At 39.7% G+C, this 18,363-nt stretch overlaps 1 protein-coding gene across 1 annotated transcript in view; it reads left to right on the forward strand.

Moving 5' to 3' along the window:
• The window catches only part of PCNX2 (pecanex 2), a 151,987-nt gene that overhangs the window by 99,250 nt on the left and 34,374 nt on the right, over window positions 1-18,363 (forward strand). Inside the window, exons 23-25 of the mRNA XM_082757622.1 lie at window positions 3,108-3,237; window positions 14,643-14,701; window positions 16,894-17,109. Of these exons, the coding sequence (XP_082613748.1) occupies window positions 3,108-3,237; window positions 14,643-14,701; window positions 16,894-17,109 (405 nt within the window). The remainder of the gene's footprint in view (window positions 1-3,107; window positions 3,238-14,642; window positions 14,702-16,893; window positions 17,110-18,363) is intronic.

Genomic DNA, 18,363 nt, shown 5'->3' on the forward strand with positions numbered 1-18,363 from the left:
TCTTGACTAGCTTTCTATTATTTATATTTACAATCTCCTTTGTAAATGCAAATCTGTCTTTCAAGGCAATGTTGCAATTAAGATACTGGTTAAATGTAAAAGTTACCATTCCCACAACAACAATAACTCTGCCTTTCTGCACAGTATTTTTATTTGTTGTTACCATAACCCTGCAGACAGTACTAATGAATAAGTATTGCAGTTTGCAGAGGCACTAAGCCTACCATTTCTTTGCAGAGTTAATTATTTGTGGCTCTTAATGGCCTAGATCACTTCTGCAAACAGGACATCAATTTTTAAACTTCAAAGTGCCTCGGTGAGCTTTTGCCATAGAGCTCAGTGATATGAGAAGTTCCTCTCACTTTAGTGCATTTAATTCAGGCGTGCAGGGTACAAAGGGCAACACACCTGGAGCTTTGCCTGGGGGAGGTTGTGGAGTCTCCACCATTAGAGACATTAAGGAATTCAGACAAACATCTATCAGGAGACATATGTGTTTGGCTGTGGCCGCTAGATGGTCTAGGTGACCCCTTAAAGTCCCTCCTAATCCTGCGGTTCTGTGAACCGAAACACCGGGAACAGGAATAGGCTTCTGGCTGGAGCAGAGAGCTGCTGCTTCACTTCCCAATGCTTAAATGGGTAAGATGAGGCTATGTGTCTGTACCCCTTAAATTGTCAGCACACTGAGAAAGTCAGTCTAGTTTGTAGTCAAAGGAATACCTAATAAATGAACAGTGAGATTTGGAAGAAAATAAATAATAAAAAAAAAGTGCTTGTAATTCAGATTATTCTATCTATAAGAGTTCCTGCTTTGGCTGTTTCAGGCTTACAGCTCTAGCGTCAGGAAAGGAAGCCCTTTGAAACTTGGTTGTCCCACTCTCTTAAGTGATCTTGTGCCTGGTAGTGACCAAATGTCTTGGCACATAGTAATTGCAATTAAAAATGTGGGTTTGAGGCATCAGAGGGTTTGGGCTGGGCTTATCCCATGGTTTTGTATTGAAAAAAGGGGGTGGAAGATGTTGAAACCATCAACCTTTCCAGCCACTTGTTTTGAAGCTAATTTGAATTCAAACAGATTGTTAAATAATACGTAATCTTCAAACGGAACATTTTATTTCACGCTGAACAGTTTTTAGTTAATTCTCAAAATTCGATTTTGGCCACCTTAAAAAAGAAAATCCATTATTCTCAATATGTATATACACCATTATTCTCAATATGTATATACACCATGATGTATATACACCATGTATATACATCTGTATGCCACTGTACACATCAGCTGTAGGTAAGTCGGCCTGGTGCTGTTACTTGTTCCTGTGATATGCTTACATACATGAAACACTTTATTAAAACCACTCTTCACAAGTCTAATGGGAAATGGCTTCCAACTTGCATACAGCAGAGCATTATGTCTTTCAGCAAAAATAAAAATGTTGCTACTGCTTATGCCTTTAACACAAGCAGTTCACAGGGGAGTCCTAAATGTCTTAACTCATGATGGTGGCAGTTTTAAAATCAATAATGGCATTAGAACCCTCTTAAGAAAACTTGATTTACTGTCCTTATCTGTCCTCCTTACTCTCTTTTTGTCTCTTCAGCTTCAATGCCTCCTTCCCTTATCTGACACTTGTAAATACTTGTTCATCTTTTACAGCCAATGGTGGTTATGACTCCAGCATAACATGACAGTTTAACTTTTGATGCACTTGCTTCCTGCTCTGTGCTCTCTGTTGCTTTTTGAACTTTAGACTCTGAGGGCAGCTCATTTTGCAAGTTCGCTAATGCACAAAGACACCATTCAGGACCACTCTCTTTTAATACGTTTGAGGGATTCGAGAGATATCTCTTGGCAAATATTTGTTTCTAGATTTTGCAAATTACTTTGAAAGCATGGCTAGTGAGCTGTTTTATGGAAATAGTGTGCTACAAATGATGCTACACGTGTAAAGATAATTATTGTAAAGTCTCAGACTGTGGGACACACATTATTAGAACAGAGTAAGCTAAAGGACTGTGGGTACTGTGTGATTTGACAGTAATTTTAGTCTGAGATGCAATTAATTGCAGTACTTTGATCATTGCTCCTTTGTCCTTGGCATTTTTATTTAGTACTTTCTTCCCAAGAGAAGCGTAAGGAAGGACAACTGGTCTCTTATGCCAACTTGGAAACTATTTTCCCAAGCTTTCATGGTCCCGGTATGATTTAAAGAAGAGTTGATCCCTAACATTTAATTTGCCTATTTGTGTGTGTGTGTGTTTCTGTTTTTAAATCATGTTCCTTTTAACATGCATGTTTTTCATATCCTTGTCTATCTTCTAAGATGCTTTCCAGCAGCCTGGAATAGGAATTTACATTTAAAGTAAGCCACGGATTCAGGCATTCATGATGGTGTTTGGGTGATGTTTTTTATTCCCCTGCCCTCACCTTCTCATTTTGTATATGTTTTGAAAAGCATGAAATGCAGAACACTTTTACACTTTTTTTTTAACCTTTCAGTCAGCATGGAATATTAAATGGTCAGTAAAAACTAACTTGAAAGCATGATTTTGAGGCAGCATGTTGGATTGTATAGGCATAGTTATTTCTCTATACACTAGATAATCTTAGAAAAAGCAGAAACTCACAGAAGGCAATGCTGGATTCACTGGAAGCAAGACTAATGCGCAGAACTGAGAATTTCCAAGAAAATTAATATTAGTGGGTTTTTTTGTGTGTGTGTGTGCGTGTGTGTGAATTAAACCCTTTCTGTCAGACCTCTCGAAAGCCACTTTGTGTTGAAGATATGCTTGGTTGCTGGAAAAGGGCACTTCACTGCTCTGGCTACAGTCTGGATCTGTCCTCAGGCAGAGATTAGACAGTCACCCTGCTAATACCATACTCTGTTCAGACATGTCACCTCCATTACAGCTGTGTAGCACTGAAAAGCCACAGATTACATGCTGGTAATTGGCAATTTGGCACTGTGTGCCTTCATTTCCTCTCCTCCCTCCACCACTTTGGTAAAATAAATAATAAAAAGGCAAAAATGGTTTGAAAAGCTGCCTCAACAATGTTTTGATAGTATGATGAAATCATTTGTGTTACCTTAACTTGCAGTTTTCAGACTCTGCTATGCTTTTTTTCCAAACTCTGGCCACTTCAGTCTTTTCTACTCCGCTGAGTCCATTTCTTGGTAGTGTCATCTTTATCGCATCATATGCAAGACCGATCAAGTTCTGGGAGAAAAACTACAAGTAAGACTATTCAAAAGTTTTCTACACTTGTTATTTTTAAAGGTTTTGCTCTCATTCATTTCATTTGTGGAGATATTTTTCTTTCCAAAGATATTCCTTAAATTCTTGTAGGCCTTGAGAGGTTAACCTTTGAATCTTGATTCTGGTGCTTTACTATTTCATGATTATTTAGTTATTTCTGAACGTGTATTTAAACAATTATCAGCACGCTACAGATGAGGTGTCATGTTGCATTTGTTGTGCAGGCATACAGTAATGAAGCTGTGAAAACAAACACGGTGAAACTCCCAGTTGTCAGCCCTTTTTGTCTTGCTAGCTACTGTTAGCAACTAAATCTGTTAAGCCTTTGGCACCAAAGTCAGGCTGCATTAATATATTTTATACTGGCCTGCTGAAACAGTAGCACTTGGGCTGTGGCAGGTAACTCTCATAGAGAAGTGATGATGAGTGTGCATTGTAATTACTTGCTACATCTGATCTTAGAGTTTGACATAAGAATTGATTTTGTCAGAATTTAGCCATCATTCATTTGGTTTCAGAAGGAGGTAAACTTAGAATATTGAACAGGTTGAATAAAGACTTTCTGCTTCTTTTACCCTGTAGGATTTCAAAGCTCTTGGTAACTGGAATCTAATGGGTTCCCAATAAGAGTGGTAGAGGCAGGAAAACTCTGTCCTTTCCAAGTAGAGAGAGTTTTCAGAGCAAATACCTAGTAACATGTAACCGGGCTCTGAGTAAGTTGTGGCAGCTGCAGAACAGCAACAGAAGGTACAAAGTAAAAATTGCATTGGCCAAAGCAGGATTTGGCCAGACCGTTGAGAAGTGTTGTACATTTATCACACTTCTGGTATCAATACCACTGATGCATCTGAGCACCTTCAGAGAATTCAGAACTTGAAATTGTAGTAATTGATTCTTCCATCTTTTAGGGGAAATGGTCTGATGGGTTTTTGAAGATTTTTTTTTTTTAATTTGACTTGTGTCAGTGAGTGCACATGTACTCCTCTGTACAGAAACTACTGAGACAAAGTCAAGTTACATAAAGCTTCTGGATATGATGAGATTTGTGAAAGGGTTTTGGGCTGAGCCAAGTTTTGTACACTGGCGTCAGATCTTCATAAAATTATTTCTCACACATCCTTTTCTGGGTCAGCAGGTTCATTATTTCATTGGAGTGAAACTTGAGGGCAGGCTTGGAAAAGCAGGAAGCTACTGCCAATCCCACAGACAGCTTTATATTTTCTGACAGAAACCTTGAACCACATTAAGTAGGAAGTGGGAGAATTGAACATCTGCTGCATTTTACTTCAGCTAGAACATTTTAATGTGGCATGTGGCTTCTTTTCTAGGTACAGGTTAGGGAATCAAGCTCAGTGGTTGTACATTTCTTCCATGGTGTTAGATTAGTGTGGTATCTGTAGGCTATTGTACATGGAAATAGCTGGGACCATTTTCATTTGCTTTTGTTGGTATTTTGGTGGCTTTTGGGACAACGTGAACAGAAGATATTCAAAGGAATTTCAAAATATAGTGCTTGATATTTAAATTAGGGGGTCTGGTTTTTGTCAGTAGTGACTGTCAGTGATCCCCATCAAAGGAAATAAAGAAGTTAGCACTAATCATTTTTGAGTGTGAAAAACAAACACTTTTAATGCTTTAAACCACTCCCATTTGTCTGTTCAAAATAATCATTCACTACAACTTTGTCTTCAATGTGAATGCTCACATTAGACTGAAAAAAATTGTGCTTGGATGTTAGAAATTCTAATGTATCTTTTATGGTCTTCTCACTTAAAACACAGAAACCGCAACCTGGCCCCCCAAAACCTTTCAGAAGTAGTAAACAGCTTTGTAGAAGACTGATAGTTATCAAAGCAAAATAACTGTCTGAACCTGTGGCATTCCACAACGTGCACCTCCTAAATTTATGTTCATTTGATCTCTAGCACTTCTGATTCTCCTTTCCCTCACTTGAATTTCAGTATTTCGTCCCTCACATGAAGAACTGAGAAGAGTTAGAGTTTGACTGAAAAATTCCTGGGTTATTAAAGGAATACAGTAAAAAGACAAAAAGATAGGGGAAGGGAGTAATATTGTATTAAGAATAGGGAAATTTCCTACAAAACACTTGAAATAATTGAATAAAGCGAGACTAGCATTGCCTTATTGCCTTAGATCTTGACTCTTCCATACCTAAAAACTCAAAGAGATGGCATGAATGCTTTCTATCAGAGCCATGGAGTTAAATAGGCTCAGGAACTTGAACCAGAGGGGGAAGTTGTTCTGGTTCCTCCACTGACCTCATCGATAAAGGTACTGAAGAGAACCGGCACCAACAGTGAGCCCTGGGGGACACCACTAGTGACTGGCCTCCAGCTGGATTTAACTCCATTCACTGCTCTCTTTGAGACCAGCCATGCACCCAGTTTTTTTACTCAAGGAAGCGTACACCCCTGGGTAACATTGGGTATAACCCAATGAAGCACACACCCCATTCCTTGGGTTTCTGATGGGACATCTGCCACTCCAGGTGATGTGATCTGGAGCTGAAAGTCTCAGAGAATTGAGACAATAGCTTGTTTGTTTTTTGTTTTTTTTTTTTCAAGGAGATGGAGGAACTCAAGTAGGTTAAAAAGAAAAAGTAAAAAAAAAAGCTCATTTTGACAGTGAGCAAACTGTGAAATTCCTAGCAAGCTCTTCAAAATTCAGGAATCATACTGTGCCTATTTGTGCTCTGGCGGCGTGTGTGCAGAGCATGGGTGTTCTTCCCCGGAGTCAACACACGCTGTTTGTTTAGTGTGTGCACTTCTGTGGACCTTTCTGGGGGGATAGGGATGGGTGATTTTAAAGAAGAGATAAAAAAAAAAAAAAAATTCAGAAAGCTGGCCTGCTCTCATGAGCTGCTTGTCCCATGGGAGTCCAACTGTGAGAAATTTTCTCTTTAAAGCAAACAAACAACGTCAACAAAAAAACAGGTTTGATGCTACACTGGGTTTGTCCTGTCGTTAGCTTGGGTTCTGCTTCCCAGTTTGAAGAGTCCTGTTTTACTCTGTATTTTCACAGCTGGTAGAATGATTAGGCCATAGATGGCAGGGAGAGAAAAGGAAATAGCAGTAAATCTTATTTAATGTATAGGCACTTTAAAGCATAGTGCTTGTTCCAATGCTGTTGTTTCATTCCACTGCTTTGCTTTTTTTCTTAAACACTTTGCCTCTCCCCCTCCTTCTGTCCTCTTATCTTGCTTTGTATCTTGGACACGGCAGCAGGCAGAACCGAGTAGAAAGTTTCCTTTCATTCCCCAGTGGGTCTAATCCCTGGATCACGCGGAGCAGCCCCTTCTCTGCTGCAGCTGTGACTTGTCCCCATAAAGAGCACACTGCCAGCAGCAATCCAGAGATTTCAGTGCCTACACGCCTCTCTCTCCTCTGCCCTGCTCCTTCCTGCCTCTGTTCTTTCTTGGTCATCTGGTTTGGTGCCTATTTTTGGGGAAGGCACAGCTTGCGTTTGCTTTGAAGGGTCTCTAGTGAATTACTGTGTGGTGTAACTAAATTAGTTAAGTGTCTCTAAAGAGGCTGTGATTAAGTTGCCAGTTATCTCAGAATGGCACTACCGGATGCCTCTCTGTGTCTGAGACTATGTGAACAAGTGTTTCTTTTCTCCAAGTGCATCAGTATGTTGTTGCTCTGTCATTGTGGTCTGGAAAATAGCTGCTGGTAAGGTTCTTCTAGCTGGGGATGGAGGGCAAGGAAGACCTGCCCTGTCTCAGATTTAGTGCAGTTTCCATTTTCTTTTTTCTGACTGGCTGACATCACTTGTTCCTCATGCACAGCCTACAGGTGGAGTGGGGAGCGTTTTCCCAGTGTGGACATAACCAGGACTGACCCCACATCATGCACGTGTGTGGGAAAAAAAGCTGTGAAATGTGCCCATCTGCTCCCTCCCTTCTTCCCATAAAATAACAAGCCTTCCACTTCCAAATGGTTATTTTTTAACATACCCTAGTGCATCTGGTTTCCCTGTGATCCGGCTTGTCTAGTACAGCTGCTGAACCCCCTGATCTGAACACAAAATGCCATTCACCCACAACTGTCTGTGGGCCTTGCTTGGGAGCTGCATATTCAGACCTTTCACGTTCTCCTTTTTCAGGCTGTTTTTCTTTTTTCTTTAGTCTTTTCTCATTATGTTGTTTAATTTCTCATATGTTCTTAGACCTCCGTAGTGGTGATGTTTACAGAGGAACAACTGCAGCAGATGTTTATAGTTCAGTAGTCTGAGACATTGATTTATAATGAATACTTTCAAGAAAGGTACATTAACCTCTGAAGTCAACAATTATAGCATGACTTAAGCATAAGAAAACCCTTTTTTCCCCGTATCTATAGGAGTTAGTTTGTCTTACTTCCTCAAATATAATTTCAGAAATATTTTGTTTTGACTATGTCGCTGCCAGTTGTCATTACTCAGAATTCAATCTTCTCTGAATGCTTTCAGCCCCTGGCATGAAAGGCACGTTGCACCAAGCAGTTCTGCAGCTCATTGCAATCTTTTCAGTTTCTTCTAAACTGCTTCTCCTTCTCTGCTAATTTTTGTGTTTGGCTGCTTCTGTTTCTCTGTTTTTATAACCGGAGCAGAAAGAAGCACTGTATTCCAGTTCAAAGATTTTACAGTACTGGGCTTACAGTTCCTTTGTTATCAGTTCCTATTCGGTTTTATTTCTGTTAGCCCCTTTGGTGACCACAGCTCTTTTAAGAGCGTTCTTCACTGGGTTGACCTCAGGGCTTCTCCAGGCTTGTATTGAGTGTTAAGATAATTTAAAACTCAGCAAAATAGTATAAATAAGTTTCAGCGTGTAGATAAAAACCACAGTGGGCACTCATTAGTGCCCGGGACTTACAAGTCGAAACAAACAGGATCAATGAATGAATGGCTTTTAGTCTGAATTTTTGGTGTGTTGTCTTCAAATCAGAATGGGTCACCTGATAGAGCATAATGAATTCTTTGAGTCTTTCTGATGCAAAGGGATTTAGATCCTTGAACCCTCAGCCTAGCTTGTTACTAGGGGATCCTGAGGTCTGCCCATGGATACAGCATTCCTGCTGATGGCAGTGGCACTCCCCACCTGGCAGTGATGCAAAAGCTGAAGCATTAGCAGGTTGCTGCTATTCTTCCTTCATTACTCTTCCTTCATAACTGGAAAATTTCCCCAATAAAGATGTTTTTTGGAAAAAAAAAAAAAAGCTTCTCTCTTGAAACTTTGAATATAAACTGCTCTCTGGGAAGTTGCACCCTGTTCTTCAGGCACATGTGTGGTCACAGTTCTGGCATTGGGGAGAGAATAGAGAAAAACAAAACATTTGAACAGTGAGGAACATCTTTGTCTGTATTCCAGTTTTAGCTCTTCATGAGCTCTGAAGTTGAATGTTACTCATTGTACTTGCTCATCTGATTGTCTTCTCAGGACCCTTTCCTCCCTGCTCTTGTACCTGTATGGTACATTTTTTTCACATTGCACACCATCAGCACTGTCACTGGACTTGTACCTACAGCACTGGCTTGGTCTTCAATCCCCTTCAGTGGATGTGCAGGGCTTTGAGGTGCTGCTTCAGGTAAAGCCCCAGGCTAAAAGAAGTCCTACAAGAAATCGTGTCCTGCTCCATGTCTTGACCTGCCATCTCCCTCTTAGCAAGTGCCCTCGTGTGTGTGCATGCCCCTTTGGCCACTTGCTGTAGCACAGATGTATGCACATGTCCTCTCCAAACCAGCCCTCGGCGTACTGCTTGACTCCACAACAAGAGTCACAGCTATCTGGGAAAAGACAGGTGAGGAAAAATGGGATCCTTCAGCCAAATAGAACTGGCATTAAGATAAATGTTTTCTAAGTTGCCAAGAGTTTTACACACAAGGGAGGCTATACAAAATTCAAAGCTGTATTTTGACTGTTTGGCAGTATCTCTTTAACTGGTAACATCTCCTCTTCTCAAATTTTGCCTGTGGCAGTCAATAAAACAAATTCAGGCTAATTGAATAGGAGCCATATGTGTGATAATTAATTGGGAGTGCATTCTGATTCAGTGCTCTGTAGTTCCCTGCCGAGCTAAAGATGCATTCACAACTCCAGTTCACTGAATCACTCTAAGAGGACAGAATAAAGACAGAAGGGAGGCATCAGAGAGAGAATGCATGCTGAGGCCATGCAGGAACGCAAGCAGAGATCAAAACCACAAGCAGGATAAATGAAAAGCGAAAGGGATGGGCAAAGAAGCAAAATGCGTGCAGCAGAGAGGATAGCGCAACAGACATTCATAATCACGAAGTCAGACCTATAGAGAAAAAAAAAATCATGAGAACAATAGAAGAAGACTTTGAGAGATATTTGGAAAGGAAAGCAGGAACAAGGCAGAAGAGAATAGACTCATAAATCAGAAATAGGAAGCAAGTAATATTTTAAGGGCTTGTATGGATATACAGTGGCACTACATTTTTATAAGCTATTCTTCTAATGCTTAGCTTCCAAATTATGTAAATCCAATGAGAATAAATGAACTCATGAAATTTCTGTCATGTTGAGTATTGGAAACCTATTGAAATGTATTTACTGAATTTCAATAAGAATAAGTGTTCTCAGAAAGTGTTCATCCTATTCACTTGGATAATGCAGATTGCCTCCTGTTTTAGATTTAACTGAATAAAATGTTTAGGGGCAAGCTGAAGTTAGGAGCAGTAAACTCATACCTTTCTTTCAAAAAGATGCTTACTCAACGAGCTTCTGTCAAGATGGAAAGATGGGAAAAGCTGAGATCCCAGAGGAGATGTTCAGCAGGAGTGTAACCATTGAAACTGAGGTGATGTGCAAGTTGTGTACAGATTGCAGCAGGGAAATGCTACGGCTTGCTCAAGTTCTGGTTGTGTCCTGATATGCAAGGGTATATACTAGACCCAAAATGCCTGAGGGCTTAGAAGAGCAAAATGTAAAATCTCTCTCACTTGGCTCTGAGATTATGCAAAATGCAGAATTATACCACATTGCCACTGAGAATTGTCCCTGAAGCTTTGTGTGAATTGGCAGTAGGTAAATACTGGATGAGTGCTGGAGAAATACTTTTTCTATCCTTTGGCTACCAGAGTTTGCTCTCAGAACACCACCTAGTTCAACCACGTGTTGGAGATTTTTTCAGTCTGAAAAGCTGTAGGGACTGCCATAATGACTGCTGGAAGTGATCAACATTCTCCGCAGTCCATGGAATTAGTGTGTATATATATATGAAAGAAATTAAGTAGCAAGGTAGACAGCTAAGATGAAAAAGGGTATTGGTGACATTTTGGTAAAGCATTTGTGAATATTTTGAAGTACACAGATACTCAAATAGCTAGCTTACAAATAAGAGGTGAGTTTCCCTGCTAAACCTTTGAATGTCAGAGCATTTAGGTGGGCTGTTTAAATTCATGTTTGGCCATTCAGCTTTTGATCTCAGATGCACATCTCTCACTTGCATTCCTTTTGGTGCAGAATGACACAAGCCTTGTTTGCAGGAACAGCAGGCTGCAGAATAGGCTAAGGTCTTAAACAGTCTCAGAAATAGTTTCTCAGAAAATGACCACAAACCAAACCATAACAAAAAACCTACAACCATGAATCTCTCAGAATGAATTATAAAAGTCTTTTAAGAAAGCAAAGGAAGGAAGCACAACAGGAAACATGATAGATAATAAAATGTCCCCATGTTTTAAAAGGAACCTTCAGCAGGACAGTCTTTAACAAGTTTTTTACATCTTAGCCTTCCCCCAGTTTCCTAGCATGCAATCAAAGCCACTTTTTATTTTGCTAGACAAAACACGGGGGGAGGGAGGGAAGGAAGGGAGGAAGAAAGCATGAAGAATAAAATTTAGAGTGAGTGATCAGGAAGGAGAAATTGTTCCATTTTTGAAAGATCTTTCCTTATTAACATGAATTAAACCTAGGGCATGTCTTCCATGCAACTGCCCAGAAAACCTGGCCATGGTTATGCACGAAGGGGCTGTCAGCCTTTGCTGTTATAATCGTGCTGAAAGTGTTCTGCCTTTTAGATGAAATTGATTTAAAACTACTTGGGCATCCTCACACGTCCAATTAGTACCATCATTTTTGCCTCTGGTGTCCTTCAAATATTCATGGATGCTTGCTATTTCCTTGTTCACCCCCCCACCCCTTGCTATCTTAGCCTACTACTACTGTGTTTTTAATGTTAAGCCTTCCGTTTATAGTGCCAGCAGCATAAGACATTCAAATGGAAATGCTGAGGATTTTTTCCAGACTCCATGAATAGTCATAGGGCTGCAGCATAGTAATGTTCCTCCCTGTTAGACTTGTCTGTTAGATGTCATGGAAAGATGGATTAAAATTCATTGGACACAGACAGACGAAGAACTTTGGATCTACCCTAGAAATGCATCTCATGCATCCCCCAGAGGGACTGCTTTTCTTTGTTTTGTTCCCTTTCATAGCAGAGATCCACTCCTTCACAGCAGGAATTCTGGAAATCTTGACTTTGTGTTTGGGGCAAAATCCAGCAACATCAAGGCAGATTGTGTTCATTTATGTTCATCTTCTGGAAATGAGCACTGCAATGATCTTTTTTTTTCCCTTAGTTTGCCTAATTCTCACCATCTGTGGTATGTTCCCAGGCTGCCTGAATCCACCTCAGACTCTTTTCTACCTTTCTAAGGAATTTCGGAGAGCAAAGTTGAAGAAGACAGTCTTTCCAGGTTGAAAAACGAGGTTGTATTTTTGGACAAGGAAAGTATAGGAAGTGACTTCATCTTTTTGCAAAGGAAGCAATAGTTATAATGACACAAACAGTGGTACACAAGGCAGTAGATTATCTCACTGTCCATATAGATGCTAGATTAAAAGAGCATGAGCCAGTTCCTGAAATATCTAAGAAGGACGTTGACTTGAAAATTGAAGATGTTCAAAGACAATCACTTGCTCTCAGGGGCAAGTGCCTAAGGACCTGTGCTTGGTTTGCATAGAATAATGCAGTTCAGGAAGAAATCCAATTACTGAGCTAATTATCACCTTGGATGAGTGGTAACAACCAGATTTCAAGCCAGAAGCCACTGGAGGCAAGCCCAAATCACCCACTTGTCCCAGAAGTTCGCTTTAGGGGGTCCTAGCTGACAGCAAAAAGCCCAGGAGTAAAGGTGTAGCAGTTGGAGCATCAGGAACAGTGTATTAGAGTTTAATGCTATGCAAATTCCCGTTGGCTTCAAGAAGGTGCAAACATAGCTTTGGTTACTAATGACTGTGGAAGATTTTTATCTGATTTTTACCTAGGTGTATTACCTGACTGAATTTATTGAAGTAAACTGAATCTCAGGACAAAAGTAGTTCACCATTTGCTTTTCCAACTGTACATATTGCCTTTGGTCTTCATAAAAATTTAAAACTATGCTTCAAAATATCAGTATAAAGCTTTGAGTTTCTCTAGTACTATCCAAAATGGTGAATCCTTTCTTATCTTGTGTCCCGAGGCCCATGTTTTCCCTCCTCAAGAAATCAATACTGTGCTTGGAATTGGGGGGAAAAGCCACAACAGAGCCTGGTTTCGTTTGGTTTGGGAGAACTGCACTGCTTCCTTCCCTTCTTCCTATTCAGGCTGCATTATCTCTCACAGAAAGACCTGAAGCACTTGCAATTTCCCTGATTGTTTCACATATCTCTCTTAAAAGGAGAAAAAGGGAAGGAAATGGAGCCAGAGCTACATACTGGGTGAAAGGACTCCTGCTAATATAGAATGGAATTTTCTGAAACATTACTTGATTTGTGTTGGTTTCAGTATGCTTCAAGAACATAAATGCTTTACGGCTTGATAGAAATTTGGAGTGAAGAATAGTATTGACTTGTACCCCATTCTGCCACACTGATTTCAGAGAGACTGAAAGTTAAAAAAGAGCCTCATAACCTTAAAACATACGCGGTTCTGAAATCAGGAGCGTTTCTCTGCTGAGAATAGAAAATTGATTCAATTCTGTAACCTAATCTTTATGCTTACTCTTGCATATGTTGCATTTGCAGGTGGATGTATGTTAGGGTAGAGGAATTCTGACAACCTTTTTGAAATATAATCGTTCTTTATGTTCCAAATTGCTCAGAAGGCCCCCCAGCGTTACCGTTCTCTGTTGCATAGGAAATGAAAATTGCCGTTACAATAAGCTCAGCCAACCAGAGGCAGGAAGATAAATAATACATCAAATAAAATGTTAATGTATGTAGATAATGTACTAATATTAATTACAAATAAGTCTAATTAACACTCATATTCTCACCAACTGTATTTCTTGCACAGTTAAGAACATGCTTTTTTTAAAAGCAAAAATCAGTAGGGAGGGAAGTACAGCAGTTCTGTTCCTCTTTTCTGTATTACACGAAAGCCTGTGTATAGTTTTTCTTGTCAGTGAGTTTTCCAGAGCTCTTGGGAACGGGGTGGGTGGGCTGCAGAAGCTGGATGAAAAGACTTTCTGACATTAGGGACATCGGTGGCATCCTTCTCCCCAGGCAGCTTCAGTGTGAGCTTATAGCTTCGCCTCAGAATCTTCCAGCCCTTTAAGTAACTTGTATATAGAAAATGTACATGAAATCTTAAAGCACCATTACCAGACTTGTATTTCAGGAAAATAAAGTACGTTTACTGTAGCATTCATGTTAGCTGAGGCTTTCACTTGTACCCTGAAGGCTTGGGAGATGCTTTGGACTCGTGGTGCTGAGTATCCCTAGCCACCACAGCAACCCCTGTTGGACACATTTTGCCCACAGTGGTTTACTTGTTCCTTATCTGTGGACTTTGTAAATATCTTTTGTTGCAGGTAGGTATAAAATCTCAATCCAGTCTACCTTACAGTTTCCCTCCTTTCTGTGACCATTTTTCCCATGTACTTTATATTCTACTGGTAGAGTGAAAACTCTGAGTAGGGACTGTGCCATTCCTAAGGGAAACAGAGTTCCCTGTGTATGGACTGAAGCATAGGATTCACTCATTTTTAAGAGACAAGAATGGCCAAGGACTTTGTCATTGCTGTCTAGGTAAATTTGAAGCTAATTGTGTTTTTGTTTTTGTTTTTTTTTTTCCTTCTGTAGATGTTATACACCCACAGCAACACTTTCACACAAACAAAACCCTTTATGTTGAGCTATTGCCCTTAAGGCTTAGAAGGGAAGAGAGACTGATTTAGTGTTCTTCCTATTCAGTGTTGTGTTGGCACCTGGTTGATGTGTTTCTGGAGTCACTGTATGGGCACACTTGGAATAGACTGAGGACCAGGTTAGGAGTATGAATTGCATAATGGTATAGAATGTAAAGATATGTTTAAAATAAAATAAAAACATGTATTTGGGAAGAACTGACTGTACAACGTGTCTTTGTTTCCAGCACCAAAAGGTCGGACCATTCCAACACAAGACTGGCAATTCAGATCGAAAAGGATGCAGGTATGGCCTGGGAGTTTGGGTCATTTGTTTTGCTTGATTTGTAAAACACGATGTATTCACTCCAATAAGACTTAAGCTGAAAAGTTAAAGAGATGCAAAGGGTTTAAATGTTGTGTGAACAAACCGGAACATTTTAAATGTAATAGAGTGCCTCTTTAAGTCGTGTGCCTTGATAAGTAAATTTGCTCTTCAGTTACATGAAGCTGATTAGATAGGTGCTGGCATGCAAATCATATGGTTAGAAACAGCCTTTTTCCTTATGTGGAGCACACAGCAGACATCCTAGCTAGACTTAAAGGTTAGCTGTGGTCAGGAAAACATTTTGGAAAAAAGCAGCAGATTAACAGCACCCCTACCACTAAGCAGTTTGGGTAGACAGGTATCTCCTGTTCACTGGGGAGAAGCCTTTCTGGTGTGTGGGAAAGGAAGAGAGGGAGAAATCAGAAGGGTTTAAAAAAAACAACAAGTGAGTAGGCCTCTCCTCCATGTAATGGTTCATTAAGTGAGCTCTGATCCATGGCAATCCAAAACACCTTCCTGCATTGCACCATGCAATTCCTGTGAGACTGGGGAATGAGAGAGTTTTTTGACCAGTCAGTGCACACGCGTTGATACCTGAGCTGATGCTCTCCAGCACCTGGCAGGTCAGGGTCCTTTCCAGCAGAATCTGACACCCAGATTTTCTGCCAAATCCTGGTCCCACTGAGAGAGGCCAGGATTTCATAAGGGGGGTTCTTCCTCTTTCATGTTCTGCAGCTGATTTTATATTTCCACTGAGTTGTCAGAGGCTTGTACTGTGGAGATATTTACCTTGTAATTATTGTTGTCACATTTTTAACCTCCCTTTTTATGCTTATCCGTTAGATCAACAGCATGTACAAATACACATCTTCAGGTGTAATCCAGGGTGTCCAAGAGGGCAAGAGAAGTGTTAGCAGTTCAAGGCATATATAATGCTTTTTCATTATGTATCATTTCAAGGCGAAGTGTTAAGATGTTTCTCGAGGTCATTCTGTCATCTGATAGCCATAATCTCTATTATATATGCTAATTATATATGTTAATTGTATTTTTCAAAGCATAGCTCAAGCAACGTGTTCTTTTTGTGTGTGCTTTAAAAAATATTTTTTGACAAACATACTACAGAAGTTACAGAGCTGAGTGTATCTGTATGAACATACACACCTGTGTATCCATGCATTTGGGGCTACATGCATAATGGCCATGGTGATGAAGATGCACCTACATTTAAAAAGTATTAGAGGTGAGCCACTGATGCCTTATAGAAAAAAAGATATATTTCTCACCTCAAGCATATATATTATGTGAAATAGTACAAGCACAAACCAATACCACATTGGATTAGGTGGCACTATGTTAGCATTTGTGAAAAGTTTATTCCCTTTCTCTAATTATCATCGTAGAGTGCTAATTTTAATACAGATAAATGCCATAGACCTCTGAGATTGGACTTTTAGACTGTGACATGTTCTTACCTAGACAGTTGGCCAAAGCAATGTATAACTGGAGAGCTGATGCTATTTTTAAAGAGAGTAGTAGCAATTCTCATGTTGAATAAAGTGAGTTTCATTCTTTTTCAATATAATAAACGTGTGTTTTTTTTTTAAGATATGTGCCACCATCTTAAATACTCAAAAGACACTTCATGGCTAATGAAAAATTCCTGGAGGACTAAAAGAAGTAACTCCCAGTAAATTAATGGAAAGTGTGTGACAAGTTCTTTAGTCAGTAAAAATCTCAGAAATTTAAATGTCTTAGATATTTACATTTAAGCTTATGTTCTGAAATAATATGATTTCTGGTTACTTAAAATAAAGAACATAAGTTAATAGTTATTAACTTAGCTTAGCAGAGTCTTTCAGGGGAGATGAAAAAACTTCTGCTGTTGTAAAACACGAAGGACGTAATTTGGTTCAGTCTGAACTATGTCATCACTAGTTTGATGTTCAAATTATTACATTCTTCATATTAACCAAAAGCTTCAGTCCTGATTCTCTAAAGGTCTAAAAAGCATCTAGGACATGCAGTCTGTATAAAGTATCATCAGAAAGATACCACCTAGCCAGCGGAAGATGCTTTATGCAGAAATAAAAAAGAACGTAGGACTTTATGCAGAAGGGCTTAGTTTGTTTGTTTGCTTCATTAACAAATGTGTACTGCTCTGGTTACAGGAAATGATGACAATAATCTCAACTCAATTTTTTATGAGCATTTGACAAGATCCCTGCAGGAGTCTCTTTGTGGAGATTTGATTCTGGGCCGCTGGGGAAACTACAGCACAGGAGACTGTTTTATTCTCGCATCAGATTATTTAAATGCCTTTGTGCACTTGATTGAAATTGGAAACGGCCTGGTCACCTTTCAGCTTAGAGGGCTGGAATTTCGAGGTAAGGATCCCCGATGATGTAAATCACAACAAAAACTGTCTGCCTTTCTTAACCTGTCACAGCTCTGTAGTAGGACATAAGAGTTTAAGGGTATTTTCTCTCTTTCTTTTTGTAGATATTTGTCTGTGTCTAAAAATACTATATTTCTTCCATCATTATTTGAATGACAGTGTTTTGAAACCTAGATATTAATAAATTTAGAGTCATGTTCTGAAGTATCATAAGATGTTCAGAAACATATTTCTTTAGTCACAGATCTTTTCGGTTACACTTAGTCATGTATTAAGATTATTTCTCTCCTTCTATAACCATGAAAACTGAAGTTTCTCTTTAATTGTTCAACTTCCACACAAACTGGTCTTCAAAAAAACCACCAAATAGTGTAATGACTCTTCTCATGGAAACTATCCCATGTGAGAGATCATGCGAGATGCTGGTGGTGAGATGGTCTCCATCACAGCGGACCATGCAGGGAGAAGCAAGTGAATCAGGGCTTCATTTCTCTTTTATTTAGGAAGATCTGACTTCAGCTGTTCAATATATTCCTCTGTCAGGGCACTCCTCTTCAGGAAAAGATGACTGCATTCCCCTTCCTAAATGTTGTGGTATTGGTGAGGTCAGTTGCTCATGGTATCATGCTCCTGTCCTTTATTCTGTTGTTCTGCATCAAGTAGGGAGTAAACCCACAAAGCTTTTAAACAGTTTTTAAATTCTCTGCATGCTATACACAGTGGCTGTGTCTGTTGCTTGGATTTGTAACCTTTCAAAGATACCACTTTGCAATCGCAGATGACAGGAGTTTTCAAATCCTGGAATAAACAGCTTCCCAGGCTCAAGGGCTGAGCATCTAATGGGCGACATGCAGAGGAGTGTATAATCAAGGCAACTTTTCAGCAAGGTTGAGTATGAGAAAACAGGAGACAGACTGGCTCTTTGAATGCACTTAGGTGTGGGAGGGAAATAGGAAATAACATGCGTGGGCTCAGGTCTTGACTCTGCGACAGACTCTCCGTAGGATGTTGAGCAGGTTGTGGTACATGCTTGATGCTCACTTTCCTTTCTGTATGCTGGGGAAGAAGATAAGAAAAGTTATGTGGAAAACAGTAAATACCTGAAAAATCTCAGTATTGTGGTAGCTGGTGGGATACTTACTCAGTACAGAGGCAAATTATAAGAAGAAAAAGTCACTAGAAAGTGAGATAAAGAATTTGGTTATCAGCCTAGTAATTTCTTGTTGTTCGTGATGATGGTGAT

The sequence above is a fragment of the Aythya marila genome (genome assembly GCF_965140915.1).
Source record: "Aythya marila genome assembly, chromosome: 3".
Classification (NCBI taxonomy): Eukaryota; Metazoa; Chordata; class Aves; order Anseriformes; family Anatidae; genus Aythya; species Aythya marila.